Raw genomic sequence first — 16096 nt, 5'->3', positions numbered from 1 at the left:
TTTTTATGAATTTGTAAATTGGTTGGTGATTTTATTGTTTTAAATAGCCCTTCAAGCATAGTACTGAAGTGCTGTATGATGTTCCTAAGTACAAGAAAGCTGTGATGTGGCTTACAGAGAATATGTGTGTGTTGGAGTTTTCTTCAGGTAGAAGTAATAGTGCTATTGGCTGAGAGTTCGGTGTGAATGAAGCAGCAACATATGTTAAATAAGGTGTCTTTAAACAAAACACATAAAACAAAGTTAGCTATCGATTGCTGGGTGAAAATGTTTGTGACCAGAGGCTTACAGGAACCTAACCATGTGTTTTCCCTAGAAGCAATGGCTCAGTATTTGCTATTTCAGTTTTTGAAGCAACTTTATAGACCATAACTACTGAAAATAACAATAATTAACTGTATATAAAACTGGAAGCCAAAATTGCTCTGGGTGACAAAGGCATAAGACCATCATCTTTGTTCTCTTCCCATCTCCTTCTCCCCAAGTGACAGCCTCCAAAACATATGCTTAATTTCTGGATCCAGAAAGAATAGGGCTTTTAAATAAGAATAGCCTTCCAAATGAATCCAGAGTAACAACTGAATTTCACATTTTATTTATATACTTGGGTGTTATGTAAATATAGCAAGTACTTGCTTAGAAAATACAAAACTAACATTATATTAAATAATCCCAGTTAGGAAGGTAATCAGATGGGGGGGAGGGAAGCCAGTGCTTTTCTGAGCCAAATATAAATTACTTTTAGATTACCTGGTGTTTTTAATTATCTGCACCACTGTACCACTTTGGTCAGAATCAGAGCTTGATTCTACCTCTGACAATGCCATATCTGCCTTCTCCTGGGCCCAGGGGGCTTTCAATAAACCTTGAAAGAAAAGGAAACACAATAGAATATCTGTTGGCTCAGCACAACAGGTTCTGAGTAAACAAATTACTACTCTTATGCATTAAATAAAATGTATGGTTCGGAAAAGGTGCTACAGTACTGAAAGTCACTTCATGGCTATCTTGCTTTTTAAGGAAAAGGCCTAAAATGCAGTCAAATTCAAAATAAAGTAAGAAGCAGCATAATGTAAAACAGAGTATTTGGTAAAATAATAATAATGCAAATAACCACTCCCTAATACCTAAGATTTTGAATGCTAAATTCCGTTGTCATTATTGTTGTTGTTAAGACATAAGCACAGCTAAGTACCCTCAGTCACGCATCCTCAACTGGGGACATTTTACTCCCCAGGGAAGACTGGGCAACATCTGGAGACATTTTTGATTGTCAAGAGTGTGTGGGAGATGCCACTAACATCTAGTGGATAGAAATTAGTTATACTGCTAAACTCCCAACAACATACAAGGCAGCCCCCGCAACAACAACAAAAATCTACTCCAAAATGCTAATGTACCAAGATGAAAAATCCTATTCCAGGAGTGACTAGTAAATAAAAGTATTCCATTATGCAGTACAAGCAATGGTTATTTCTATACAGACAACAATATTAATCTGACTCTTCCAAGGGTGTGGCTCCTACGTCTGCATTGAGTTCTCAGCAAGGATGTCATCCTAATCTCTGTGCCCAGAGAGCGCTTGATCCCAATATACAACCAAGGCTCCCATATGAAAACAAAAGCATAAACAGCATCTAGGCTCAGCGTATCTCCTGGGTTTATATATGAAATTTATCACCTGACTCTCTCCTCTTTACTGCTAAAGGAACATCATCAACAAATCAGTGAATTTCAGAAGCAGCATTAAAAATATCTGCATTATTTGCTTCACTGGCCATAGAAAAGGGGCCATAAAAGTCATGCATCAAATCCTTAGACGGTACCTAAGATTATGAGTCTGACAAATTGCAGGAAAATGAACCCATCTGTGTAAGTCCGCAGAATGCAACAAGGAAGAACATTTTGTGGACTAGTTTTCCACTGGCTTATTTGGCTATTTACATGTAATAGCAGTGATCTGTGCATTCACTCTGATTTGTGGGTATAGCAGGTGGCACATGTTTACAGATGCTTGGGAAACTGCCTTGCAAGCTGAATGCAGATACTTTGGCTTCTTTTCACATTTGCTCTGTGCTCACTGGCAGATCTTTACCTGTGTCTTTCTCTGAGTATCTTTCTTTCTTTCTGACAGGTAAGCTGCAAGATTTTGCATTTTTTCCACCAGTACATGATGGCCTGCAACTATTTCTGGATGCTCTGTGAAGGGATCTATCTTCATACACTCATTGTCGTGGCTGTGTTTACTGAGAAGCAACGCTTGCGGTGGTATTATCTCTTGGGCTGGGGTATGTATTTTCTGCAGCTAAGTTTTGAGTCACTTTCACCTCTGTCTGTATGCTTTCAGTCTTCTTCTAGTCTTGGTCTCAGAGAATAGAGTCAAGTCCCAGGTCCTTCAAGGAATGATGGAACACAGGTACTGGCAGGAGTTCAGTCTCCAAAAGACCTGTGGAAGCCCTTTAACAATCTCAATCCAACTGTGCTGAACATGAGGGTCTGCACAGAGAAGGAAGATAAGGGTGACTTCCAAAGGGTAACTTCAGGAAACAAACCTAGCTAATGATGGACACAAAATGTTCCTGATTGAGAGAAGATCTGATTAGGCCTCCTTCTGCTTTATTCATCACATGTTTGTAGAGCAAAGGAGAATTTCACATTTTGAATTATGTACCTCCCCTACCCTGGCTTCATTTTCCTTCATCAAGAACATTTCTTCCTGTCAATCCATCAGCAGGATTCCTCCAGTGAAAGCTCAGGAAGTGGAGTACAGCTGAGAGGCAGATATAACCACGTGGGCTTCCAAGTAGAGCCTGTGTGACATCATAGCACATGGCATTGGCTCGGGAAAGCTTAGGGCTGGATTGTTTAAGCTGTGGCTGCTTCTGTACAAACTAAGGCAGGGTGCTAAAGTCCTTCAGGGATGCTCTAGAATTGCTCCCTTTCCCCCAGGGCTGCTGAAAGTCCAGCTCCCCCTGGTGGAAGGGAACTGAACAGAAGGTGAGGCAATGAAAGAAAATAAATGCTGCGATAAAAACACATGCTGCCTTATCAAAAAAAAAGTTTCAGCCTTACCTTGAAACTTCCATGCCAGAGGAGGAACTCGTGGGCCATCCCTCACTGACTATAGAGCCAAGGGCTTCTCTCACCACATCCACCCCACATGATGGGTGACTGTGACTCTGAGAGCAGAGGCTGTGGATGGCCTTCAACTAAGCTTGCCCTTTAATGCAGCAGGCTGGGGAGCCCCTACAAGTACTGGTAAGAGAGGAGAGGTGTAGTGAGGAGGGAGGATAATCCAAGGGATTTTTTTAAAAACATCACCTTTTGTATTTAAAGCCCTGCCCAACAGGCATTGTCGCCAACTTTATAGAAATGTGCTTGGGAAGTCATATAAGCAGCCTAGAGTCTTTCCTGCAGTCTGTAAACTGCAGAAAGGGGCTGGTGTTATGCCATACTGGTTTCCATAACACCCTTACATAACAGGGGTACATGGTTTTAACCAAATGCATTGCCCAAGCCCAATGGGATAATCCGATAATGGTGGGTCAATGGGGCAGATAGGCGGGATGCCTCAAAATTGAATTGATGATGCTACAATTATTTGGTTGCAAGCAACAGAGTAAGATGTTCTAACTTAAGCAAATACAGATAAGTTGTCAGAATCTAGTGTATCTCATGGAATCTAAGGGCAGAAATACAGCCAGGCAACTAAAAGGGCTGTAGCCTGGGAGCAGATAAGCCAGGAGCTCTCTCCCTCTCCCTTTTGTCTTTGTTTTTCCTCTGCGTATCTGTTTTTACCCTTCTCTTTCTTTACAGGCCATAGACCATAGGGTCTCTGCTCCCTCCAGTTTTCATAGTAAATACATCCTGCCCCAAAGTTTCCTGAGTACACGTTTCTGTTCCAGGCACTCACAGAAACTAAATGCCCATCTTTAAGTTCCAATTCTGAATAGCAGGACAAGAAAATCTGATTGATCCAACTGAAGGCAGGTAGCCTACCCTGGTTCAATAAACTGTGGCCAAGAAAATTGAGGGGGATGTTGTCACATAGTGTGAACATGTCTAGGGATTGTGAACCCTCCAGCAAAGGACTGAGAAAGGGGTCTTTGTGAACTGTACAGGCTGTCTAGGATATTCACCAGATCACCTCATCTGCATGGCTGCTCCCTTATAAGGAGAGCCGTGCTGCACCCTGTTTCCTTAACCATCCAGTGAGGTTAGAAATCAGGCTATCACTATCCTGCTGGTTCCACATCAGGTAACAGGTTCTCCTGCTCTTTCCTGTCCTAAAACAGGTCAAAATTTACTCAAAATGGTCTTTTACTATTTTTTTTTTCTCTTTTAGCCCCAGCCTTCCACAGAGACTAATCTTTCCTTTCCCTGGCCTTCTCATCCGTATGTACACCCTCTCAACAATTTCTAGATTTCCAAATCTGGTCATGCTAAGAATAGACTGGATACAATTTAATCACTCCAGTGGCAATTCTGATCATCACAATCATAATAATTGGTGTTGATCAAATGCCTTCCAGTCAAAGACCTGAAAATAACATTCCACCCCAAACACACACACAAACACACACATACTTTCTGCCAGATTTATTTCCTTTGAAATAAAATCTGTGGTATATTTCTTTTACCAGTTTTGATTGTTCAAAACATCTATCTGCCATACTCAGAAAATTTTTCATGGGAAAAAAAGGCTGTAAATGTATTCTTGTCGGTGACATTCAGCAGAGACAAGGGCACCCTGGAAGGAACAATTTATACTGCTCTTGGAGTATACTGATGCATTGTGAATTCGTTATAAAACTTTTTGGCATCATCATAGAGAGCTCAATGAAGATATCTGCTTAAAACACATAAACAATTCAAAGGAAAAAAGGAACAAGCTGCTCAGCTGTATCAAAAACAAAGGCAATGATAATAAGTAAATTGTTTATGTGATACCTTAAGCTTCTGTAATCAACAACAATTCGAATGATTCAAGTAGAATCCCAAAGAACATTACACTTAGTAACGTAAGCACAGAACGGGGAGTTGCTAATCAATGGTTATACAGATTAAGTAATGCAAGATGAGTAAATTTTAGGTATCTGCTGTACAACATTGTGCCTATAGGTAACAATTTCGTACTATGCACTTAAAAATCTGTTTAGAGGGCAGACCTGATGTTAATTGTTCTTGCCAGAATAATATAAAAATTTAAATTAAAAAAAGAACTAGAGGGATTTGCACTTCCGTAGATGGACTTTTGGAAAGATAGTCAACCAAATAGTTCTAAAATGTAATGTTTTTAGCATGCCAAAGCTAAGACTATCTTTCTACATGCACACACACCAAAATTCCACCAAACTCATTACCACTGAAAAATCACATTGCCAAATCTGAACTCTGAGAACAAAATTGACATATTTTAAAGCAGTGGCTCCTTTCTTAGAACTTTAAGCAAGCATTATCTTTGGATGGGAGGAAAATGGGTGAAATTAATACCAATTAATTTCTCAAGAAAAAATAGTTTCACAGAAACTTTATAAAGTTTAATGGGGCAAGAGAATAAGTCTCTTCTGGATAATATTTTTATTGTCCTTTGAAAATTTTTTTCACATGAAGACAGTATGATAGGTTCTAAATTTTACAATGCCAGAAAAGAAGCAAAACCTACATACTTTTAAAAGATTCTTGAAAGTTAGACTGCAGAAAATATGGCCCAAAAAAGCCCAGTTGTATTATAGCACCTAATTTGTTTGCAGGTGATGCAAAGCCCATTCATTTAATTCAGCTGTGAATAATGTTACCAATTCTAGGATTTGAAATGAATCTCAAAGAATGATAAGAGATATTGTAAACATTAGCCACTGGGTGAACAAGTGGCTGGTGGTGAAATTCTCCCCAACAGAAAATCAAAGAATGGTTCTTTCAGTAGTTACTCCCTTCCAAGTCTGCATGGCACCACTTAGTAGTCGATTTCTCTCCAATTGAAGTAACTTCAAATACTGAAGTTTAGTTCTCAGGAAGATCACTTATTTTGCAGCCCTCTCCAGGCTGTTTCTTTGCCTTGCCTTGCTGGTTTTCCCCTTGTTAGAAATCAAAGGAAGGAAATTTCCCCCATGGACTTCTATATTGAACAAATAGAATTTGTTAAATCCCTCCTAAAAAATGAATCCTACACAGACAGGATTATTCTGAATCTCATCATCTTTGGTGGGAAGAATGGGTTGTTATGGATCTTGGGACGTTGGGGAGAAGAGAAAGAAAAAAGAAAAAAAAAAAACAGAAAAAGAAAACTACCTAAAAGGAGGCATCATAGCTAGAAGAAGGCAAAGAGCCCTGGGCGTTAAAAGGTGTGGGGTCTATACTCGTCTCCAGATGAAGTAGAAAGCACTTTCCTTTCTACAAAATGATGAGGTGGGATTCAGTTTTCCATATACTTCTTTTTCTCTCTAATTCTAAAATATCCATCTCAAAATAAATCCAGAGACTTTGTTTCTCTTTCTGAGCCCAAGTGGGAAAATGGTATGTTAGAACTGCTGTGAATAACACAATCATGTTTTGTGTAAGCAAACTCAAAATTATTTCAGGCCAAACATTAAATCTGTGGTCCTATTGAAAATATGCTTCCTGGGTTTAAAAGCCGAGGTTGTTCTTAGGTGAAAATTCAATATTTTGAGACCCCTTTTTGTATATAACTCACAGAAAATAAAAATGCATTGATTTAATTCTTTCCTAAGACACATTTCTTAATCTGATGACAATAACAAAACCTCTTTCTACAGATGTCTCAATCAAATCAAACAATATTCTACTGTTGTACATCTGAGTAAAAAGACTTATTTTTTCTTTTTTAATGAAAATTACAACTTTAGGTTATACTACAGAATAAAAATTGATTTAAAAAATTATAATCTGGAAGGACGTATTGCAATAACTGTGTCCATTTTTCTGTTTATAAATTTAAAAGTTTTTTTTTTTTTTACTAGCACTTTGAGTTTAGTCAAGGAGGTACAGTAAGCTGCCTTCATAAAGTTTCTCTAGCCAGAACCTACAGAAGGTAGGGAATGTACTGGCTTCTCTGAAGTATTCATATTAAAAGGAAACAATCACTGCATGAAATATAAACAGACAGAAAAACAAAAAAGCCTAGAAGAAAGAATGTGAACATCAGCTAAGGCTTTAGGAGCAATCAGACTATTGCTTTCATACACCGTCCCAGGTCACATCCCTCCGGGGTGACCCAGCTCCTCTCCATAAGAGAGGCCAGTTCACCTACAATGAAAGGCTTTCTGGTCTCAGTTAATAGTCATCATTATAAACATAACAATGGTAAAAATAGTCATAGTGTACCTGCTACATTCAGCAATTTGTAAAAGGCTTTTAATTATTTGGATGCTCTTAACTAAACTCTCCGGAAGCACATGATGTTCTAACTGGGAGCATTTTGACTGGCTTGACCAAAGATGATTTTTGTGAAAATATCAGAGGAACATCTTGACAGATGCACTCAATTTGCCAGTATTTTTGCAAGTACACTACCATTTTCCATGCAGCTGTACTTAAAGGTTATGACCAAGAAACCAAGTGTGATTTGTACTTTTCACATTTGTAGGGTTCCCGCTGGTGCCAACCACTATCCATGCTATTACCAGGGCCGTGTACTTCAATGACAAGTAAGTATTATGGTGATGTTTAAGATAACATATTCATAAACAAAATGTATTTGTGTATTAATTGTCCCCTTGCCCTTTTTCAGCTGCTGGCTGAGTGTGGAAACCCATTTGCTTTACATAATCCATGGACCTGTCATGGCGGCACTTGTGGTGAGAATTAGTTTTTTACTGCAATATTAGTAGTATTATCTCTTAGTTGAGATTTCTGTATATATAGTTCTATGTATCATATGTTTTATAACTTCAAAATGAAGCTAATTTGACGGTATTCTGTAGTAAAAAAAAGCAATTTGATTTTAGACTCTTCAAAAAAATGCGTTTTACTCACACATGGAGGGGTTATCATGAGCTCATTTTCATTACAGACTCACACTATAATAGCAATGTAGCTCACATTTTAAGATTTTTATAACTAGATTCTCCTAGGTAAAGGTGAGAGGCCAAGGGGCTGCAAGAAGTTTGTTTGTGTTATGAACATCCAGGGTCTTTGAAAACTTTGACATTCCAGAGCTCTAAAAGTCTTTGGTTCTGTGAACTTAAGGTCCAGAAATTCAAATATTCAACACAAGCTCAATTAGTGAGTTAGTAATAAATAGCGGACTCCCAGCCAAATGTCAGATTCTTACTGAGGATGCTACGGTTCTTACTTACCTAGGATTCAGTAGACTTGGCCTCATGTCTTAACTCTATCATCTACCAGCTTTGAAAATTTAGATAAATCAATTAACCTAAAAATGTCCCCTGATTTTTTTAAGGAAAAACTTAGATTAAATAATCTTTCAGGTACTTTTGGAAGATAATCTCTAACTCTAGGTCATTAAAACTTAGTACTGCTCCATATCTTTATCTGTTAAAAATAACAAAAATAATAATAGCTACTCATAAATTCATGATTATAAAATATCTCCTAATAAAATAATAAAGTAAAATGAAGTAAAAACTTTAGCAATTATTCTTATATTTAAAATTCTAAAATACGTATTTCTTGCCTTAATTATCTAGAAATTTTTAAGGAAATGCGGATTCTAGGATCCAAATTAGAAATGTGTATCTGAGTTGAGTATATGCATACTTCACTGTGAATGATGATAAATTAACAGAAATTGATATATTTGGAATTCTTATTAATTTCATGACTAAAGGAAATGCACATTAATGCATTTCAAAACTAAAAAAAAAGATTCAACAATTAACAAGGTGAATCATTTATACCCTAATAGTTGATTTTTCTCATTTTGAAAGAGCTGCCCGTGCAAATATGGGCACTTGATTTATGACAGCAGCACTTTTGGGCAGAGGAAGGAGATGGTCAATAAGATATACATACAGAAAAAATATCAAACATGTATTTAGTAACTGCATATGTGTGGGGAAAAAGTAAATTCTGATTCCTTCCACAACCAGACACAAAAAAATGTGTTTTTAGTGAACTGTAGGTTTAAATGTGAAAGACAAAACAATAGAGGCCCCCCAAAAAGACACATTATGTTGAGTATCTTCATGAGCTTCAGATACAGAAAGATTTCTAAAGCAGGATACAAAAGGCACTTAAGGAAGAGATTGATAAATCAACTACATTAAAATGAAGACAACATTTAAAGACTGAAAAGACAAAACTTAGAGTCCAAGAAGGTATCTGCAATGTTCCAAATAAAGACTAATAAATTTATGAAAAAGTGTTCAGCTCATGTATCATCAGGAAAATGCAGATTAAAACAAGAATGAGGTAATACTACACCCCTCCACCACCCCCGCCGTAGAAAGGCTCATATTAAAAAGAGTGTTCATACCAAGTGTTGGCAAGGGTGATGAGCAACTGGAACTGTTTTATATACTGCTGGAGGGAACATAAAATTAAACCACTTCTCTAGAGCCCTAGAAATGCTGAGCCAATTGTGCTACCTCTCAGGTAGACTCTCATGTTCTATGTAGGTAACATTTATTGCTCACACTGGATAAACAAGAATTGAGAACAGTGCGTATTCTTAAGTGACACTTTTCTGTATGATTTGCTCATAACACCATATATTTGCAGGTCAATTTCTTCTTTTTGCTCAACATTGTCCGGGTGCTTGTGACCAAAATGAGGGAAACCCATGAGGCGGAATCCCACATGTACCTGAAGGCTGTGAAGGCCACCATGATCCTTGTGCCCCTGCTGGGAATCCAGTTTGTCGTCTTTCCCTGGAGACCTTCCAACAAGATGCTTGGGAAGATATATGATTACGTGATGCACTCTCTGATTCATTTCCAGGTAAGGAAGCCAAAGGTGTATTTATTCAACTACTGTGCTTATTCAGCTAGCTGATTTTAACTCTAAAGCCCATGATCTTTTATTATTATTTTACTTATTTGTTTATTTATTTATTTATTATTTTATTTTATTTTTTTTTTTTTTGAGACAGAGTCTCGCTCTGTCCACCAGGCTGGAGTGCAGTGGCATGATCTCAACTCACTGCAACCTCCATCTCCCGGGCTCAAGCAATTCTCCCACCTCAGCCTCCTGAGTAGCTGGGATTACAGGTGTGCGCTACCACGCCTGGCTAATTGTTGTATTTTTAGTAGACGGGGTTTCACCATGTTGGCCAGGCTGGTATCAAACTCCTGACCTCAGGTATTCTGCCCGCCTCGGCCTGGGATTACAGGCGTGAGCCACTGCGCACGCCTGACAAGCCCATGATCTTCAATGTCATAACATTTAAGCCTCCAATTCAATAAGCCCAGCCAAAATTCTGAAGGACACCAGTTTTTTTTGAGGCTCTTTGTTGCTGTTTCTTTCTGTGCCTGCTTTCCTGTCATTCCCAGGGCCCACAGCTGGTCCCATCCAGGCATGTTCTCCTTGGTCATAGATACAGAAATTGTCAGATATTCCTTTATAAATAAGTGCTGGCTCTGGGGTAATGAGGAATTTGCACAAGGCTGTCCATGCCTCCTGCTCTATCACTCTCCATTTGTCAGGTGAATGTTAGGAATCCATTCATGACGGTTCAGTGCTATAAAGGGAAGTTGTATCCAGGCCTCCCCTCATGTAAGAGAGAATGCAGTGGGCTCTCAGGGGCTGTCCTGGGCTGTCCAGTGTCTGCCGCACTGGATAGGAGAATGGCTGCCCTAGTTCCATTCACCTTTACCCAGATCTAAAGCCCCATTGAAAGCATAATGCTGTATTTGGATAGCAAGATAGGATGTGGGAGTCCTTGGCAGGAGTAATTCTATCACAGGCTCTTAGGCCAGAGTTTTGCTGTCTCTATTACAAATTTCAAAATAGTTTTATTTTCTATATTAGGCTTAATGTGAGGAGGAGGTCAAAATTAATAGGGCCAGAAAGAAAGTTTAGGGATCGTTTGAATAGTTCGAACTGTTCTTTTGGCCATAATCAAAACTTGGGCACAAGAAATCTTCAAGCAGTGACCAGGACTCAGGCAGTTTCTTAGTCCATGTCCTTATCTGAGCGATGAACTTGGCGGTGGGTACAGTATTGCACTAGTTCACCATGACAACATAGGACACAGACCCACAGCCTCCCACTATGACACTTGTCTTGTAAAAGATCCCTCTACTGAATTCTGCAAGGTCTCCATTTTTAAATTTTCTAAGTGTAGTTTTTTTTTTCAAATTCACCATAATCAGCATATGCTGCTATAAATCTCCATGTTAAAGGGAGCAAAATATTAATTAGATTAGCAAAATATTAATCCGTCCTTTTAGCCAAACGATGGAATCCTAACAAGAAAAATATATTTCTAAGGGAATATTCTTATAGTGCAGCACTGACTATGAATGGTAGATAATTCTTTTTCTTGCTTTTTTTTTTTCATCAGGCCTTCTCTGGGCAGTCTATTATATTGTTTACTAAACAACATAATGCACACAAAAATAACTTCAACTATATTTTTCCTTCCCTTTTTAGGGCTTCTTTGTTGCGACCATCTACTGCTTCTGCAACAATGAGGTAAGCATGCATTTCATATAATACTATCACTTGTTTATGTAAAGGCAGCATTTTTTCCAAAGGGCCTCCATACAAATTTCATTTCATCTCACTTCTACAGTTGACCTCATAGGGTTTTGTGATTAGCAACATGATGTTTTTTCCACTACTCCAAGCTGAATCTTATCCATGGATGTGTAGTACAATGGCAAATATGATTCAGACAGGCAGTTAATTTCCTTGGGTTGCATCTTGAACAGATCAGCACCCTCAGGAGCAATAGTGAAAGCTATTCTGGATGCCATCACAAAGAGAAGTCATATTCCTATTCCCTTTGGAAGACCCAAGCCCTCACTAGGGCAGAGACAATCTCCATTCGGTTTGTACTAGTTCCTCACCTTCTTTTCCAGTTGCTTGGTGCTAACGCCCTACTACTTACTCAGCGTTTTGAAAATCACCCTGAAGTGAAGATTCAAAAAGGATTCTCAAATAATCTACAATGTGAATATTTAGATCAGTAAAATCTAGAGAGCCATATGGCTGATCCGTTCTGTTCTCAGGGTGTTTTTAGCCAGAGTTACCCTTTCTTCCAACCAAATCTTGCCTGGGAGCCAAATCTATAAAACATAAAAATGGAGCTTCTATAGCTCCAGACATCCTTCCAAAGAACTTCCAGGGTTTTAGGGAACATGATTCAAAATCTTCCTCATTTTTCAGGGAAGAAATCTGAACTCCAGAAAGATCATGTGATTTACCCAATGTCACAAATGCACTTATGGTTATAATCCAGACTGGAACTCAGATTTCCTGTTTTTCAATTAAATTGACCAACTCCCAATTAACTTATCTATATCTATAATTCCTTCCTGGAGCTATGTTAGTATGTTTTTTCTAGGACCACACAACTTTTAACGTCAAAGCATTTTTGAACATTTTAAATCAATTCCTATTAAGAATAATTCCATACAAGGCAAATCACATTTTGCCAAGACATCAATATATTACTTTCCTATTAGTAATTAGAAACATTTCTAGCCATTGTCAGTTGCTAATTTATTCTCTATCTTTTTACTAAGTTAAATAATATTTAGTGAGCACCTACAATATTTTGCTATTCTGTGACCTGTTCATACCCGTTTCCAACCCCAACATGACAAAGTTTTTATTGTTCCTATTCTCCATTTTAGTTATTACATTTTATTCCTTCCTTTCTTCATCCATTCACCTACCAACTCATTCCTTCATTCAACAAAAATACATTGTGCATTTACTATTGCTAAGGGCTAGACTAAGGGCCTAGAATAGAAATGAAAAGACATCCTTCCATTGCCCGCTGTTAGAGTGGCAATATTTTTAGAATTTTAATATTTTTTAGAATGATAAAAATGAATAAATGAGTAGGGCGTAAGTCACCCCGTATTTATATCAATTTCTGTGAATGTATATCCATGCCTTTTGGGTTGTTTCAGGTGGCATGCAAAATAATTTTTTTGTCTAAAATAATATCAAAATAGAGCTAATATGAGAAATCAGGCTCAGTGGGGCATACCTGGAAAAACACAAGAGGATTGCATGCATTCGTAAAAATACCACAATATTTATTGTGTCTTATCTATGATACTGTCATTGGAAGTGCCAGACATAGAAAGCAAACCCAGGGGTACCCTAGCAATTGAATGTCTCGAGTTCATTTGAGTATATGTTATCTCTGATTTTGAAGTAAAGAAACCATTTCCATTTTCATTAAGATCCCGTTACTGGGGGAAGGTAAAAGTGTGACATTTCTAATAATATAGAATTGTGTACTGTGCCAGATGTAATATCACAGACCCATGGATTTTAGGCATCTGGGTCTCAGCTGGGCATTCTGCGAATGCATCACCTTACAATATTGAACACAGGCAGGGCACTCACACATGCAGGAAGTTATTTCCAGCTGCATCTAAGATAGGGCTGTGATGGGATGATGCCTGGCTGAATACTGAGTTTTAGCAGAAATCTAGGGGGCTAACTCAACATAATAATGAGATCACATCACATTGTGTTATGTGCAATTTAATTTTGATTATGATTGGTATGTTATCAGTGAAATTATTATTTCATTTTTGAATTTTGATTCATTATTGGTATGTTATCAGTGAAATGATCATTATGAAAATGAATTATATAGAGAGTCAGTGGGTAGACTAGAAGCAGGAAAGGAACTTGAAGAATTAAAGTAATAGAAATCAGGAGAGGACCATGAGAGCATGCTTATGTATCAAGCATTTCCTACAATCACTCTTCCAAGTGAGTGGACATTGATTATCCAAACATATCAGTAAATTATTAGGTACCTAAGAGACCTGAAAAAGATGATTGCAGCTATAAAAATGCACAATTTGTTTCCAAGAAGTAGCATAGAAATGAAAGTTCTAACAACACACTAGATTTTCTCCCTTTTCTTGTGTCTTTCTATTCTCCGTACATCGTGGATAAAATAGTTTATAGAAGGAAGTAGCATGATCAGAAACATCTCCATTTAACTGTCACAAATTGGAGTGTGCAAAAGCTAAAATTTTGTTTATTTCCTGTAGCTTATCTTGCTTTCAAGAGACTATTCCACCAGCCTCTAGTGGTTTACAGCAGTCTCTTTATAGAAAATATTCAGTCAGTTCAAAAAGCCTTTGTCCAAAAGAGCAACTGGCTACCAAGTTATAATGCCAGCACCTGCTGTTGAAGTTCACACTGGTTCCCCTTACTACTAAGCCCTCGAGAAGTCTTTTCACCTGTGGCCTCCTTGATGAAGCCACAGCCCTATTCTGATTCACAAGTTCTTTCCGCCAAGCCACCTGAGGAGCCTGGAACTCCAGCTCCTTTCTTCACACCACATAGAGCCTGTGAATCTATCTTCAGCACATGCCATAGCCATTGCTGCTCCGCTGTTGGACATGGTGCCAGGGGCAAATGTGGAGTTTCTTTTCAGGGCTGGCTATTTTCAGGACTGTGCTCTCGAAACAAAAGGAAAAACTTGATGTAATGGAGGGTTCCTAAGAAAGCAAATGATCTTTTGCTTGATTTCTTCTGCCCATTTTCCCAGGTACTCCCACCACGAAGGGAAATGCAAGGCCATTTGTGTGTCTTTCTCTCCTCTTCCTCTCAGGCCTCTTGGGGCTGTGCACTCACCACTTCCCCTTCCTGTCTGTGAGGGTCTCTACCTATATCATATTCTACATGTTCTCTACCCTGTAGCTTTTAGTAAAACACTATCTGCAGACCAGTAAGATTTTCACAACATATGCAAAGAGAAGTTTTTTCTGTTTAGAAATTCTCCCACTCAATAAAGCCTGATTTTCAATACAATGTCTTTCTAGAGACATAAGAAACCCAGCTTTGAGACTCAGTCTCAATGCTAAGCAATAATTTTCCTTGTTCTAAACCAGTATTCTCAAACTTGAGTGTACATCAGAATCACCTGGAAGATTTGTGAAACCAGGGATTGCTTGGCCCCAGCAGCAGTTTCCTATTCAGTAGGTCTGGGGTGGGGTTTGAGAATTTGCATTTCTAACCAAGTTCCCAGGTGATACTGATGCTGCTGACCCAGAGACTTCACTTTAAGAACCACTATTCTAGACACAATCACACTTGTTCTTCAAGCAGTGGATGACCTTGACTTAATGAACTGGGGAGATGTAGGAAATTTTATTTAAGAAAATTAAGAAATACAATGGCTAAATGTTTTCAAAAAGTTTAACTTTATCATAAATGATACTTATGTATTGTTATCCTTTAGAGCAAGGAATCTTCCCCAAACATAAGAAAAGAGATAATGAATGGGAATCAGAAAGCTCTGATTCTATAATCAACTCAACTCAAATTATAGAGCATATAAATTTTGTAAGATAAAATCAGAGACCAGTAGAGATATTGCTGCTATGGCCTCCAAAAGACTGAAAAGAATGTTGACAACAACTTTGTAAATAATATTCACAAGTATCCCTTAGCATCTAATTAATAGGGCTTAATACGAATCTAGCTTTCAGAAGTTGTATAAAACCACCTAGGCCAGGCGTGGTGGCTCACGCCTGTAATCCCAGCACTTTGGGAGGCCAAGGTGTCTGGATCACAAGGTCAGGAGATTGAGACCATCCTGGCTAACACAGTGAAGCCCCGTATCTACTAAAAATACAAAAAAAATTAGCCGGGCTTGGTGGCAGGCCCTTGTAGTTCCAGCTACTTGGGAGGCTGAGGCAGAAGAATGGGGTGAACCCGGGAGGTGGAGCTTGCAGTGAGCCGAGATTGCGCCACTGCACTCCAGCCTGGGAGACAGCAAGACTCTGTCTCAAAAAAAAAAAAAAAAAAACCGTCTAAAGTGTGCAATTACTTTTTAACTTCTAGGGAATTTAAAGTGTTTTTTTTTTAATCATGATTTTTAAATGTCAAGCTCAGGTTGCAGCAGGTCTGTTAGATTGTGGTGACAGTGTGAAGGAGTGGGCGTTACAATCTTTGCATTCATTGGATC

The 16096-nt window shown here is 38.3% G+C and overlaps 1 protein-coding gene across 1 annotated transcript in view; it reads left to right on the top strand.

The window, feature by feature from the left end:
• Window positions 1-16096, top strand: part of CALCR (calcitonin receptor) — a 150116-nt gene that overhangs the window by 128744 nt on the left and 5276 nt on the right. Inside the window, exons 9-13 of the mRNA XM_003809722.4 lie at window positions 2135-2288; window positions 7607-7667; window positions 7751-7817; window positions 9703-9921; window positions 11575-11616. Of these exons, the coding sequence (XP_003809770.1) occupies window positions 2135-2288; window positions 7607-7667; window positions 7751-7817; window positions 9703-9921; window positions 11575-11616 (543 nt within the window). The remainder of the gene's footprint in view (window positions 1-2134; window positions 2289-7606; window positions 7668-7750; window positions 7818-9702; window positions 9922-11574; window positions 11617-16096) is intronic.

This window comes from Pan paniscus, chromosome 6 (assembly GCF_029289425.2).
Source record: "Pan paniscus chromosome 6, NHGRI_mPanPan1-v2.0_pri, whole genome shotgun sequence".
In the NCBI taxonomy this organism is placed as follows: Eukaryota; Metazoa; Chordata; class Mammalia; order Primates; family Hominidae; genus Pan; species Pan paniscus.
Note: the sequence above shows the minus strand (reverse complement) of the source record. Positions and strands in the feature narration are given on the sequence as shown.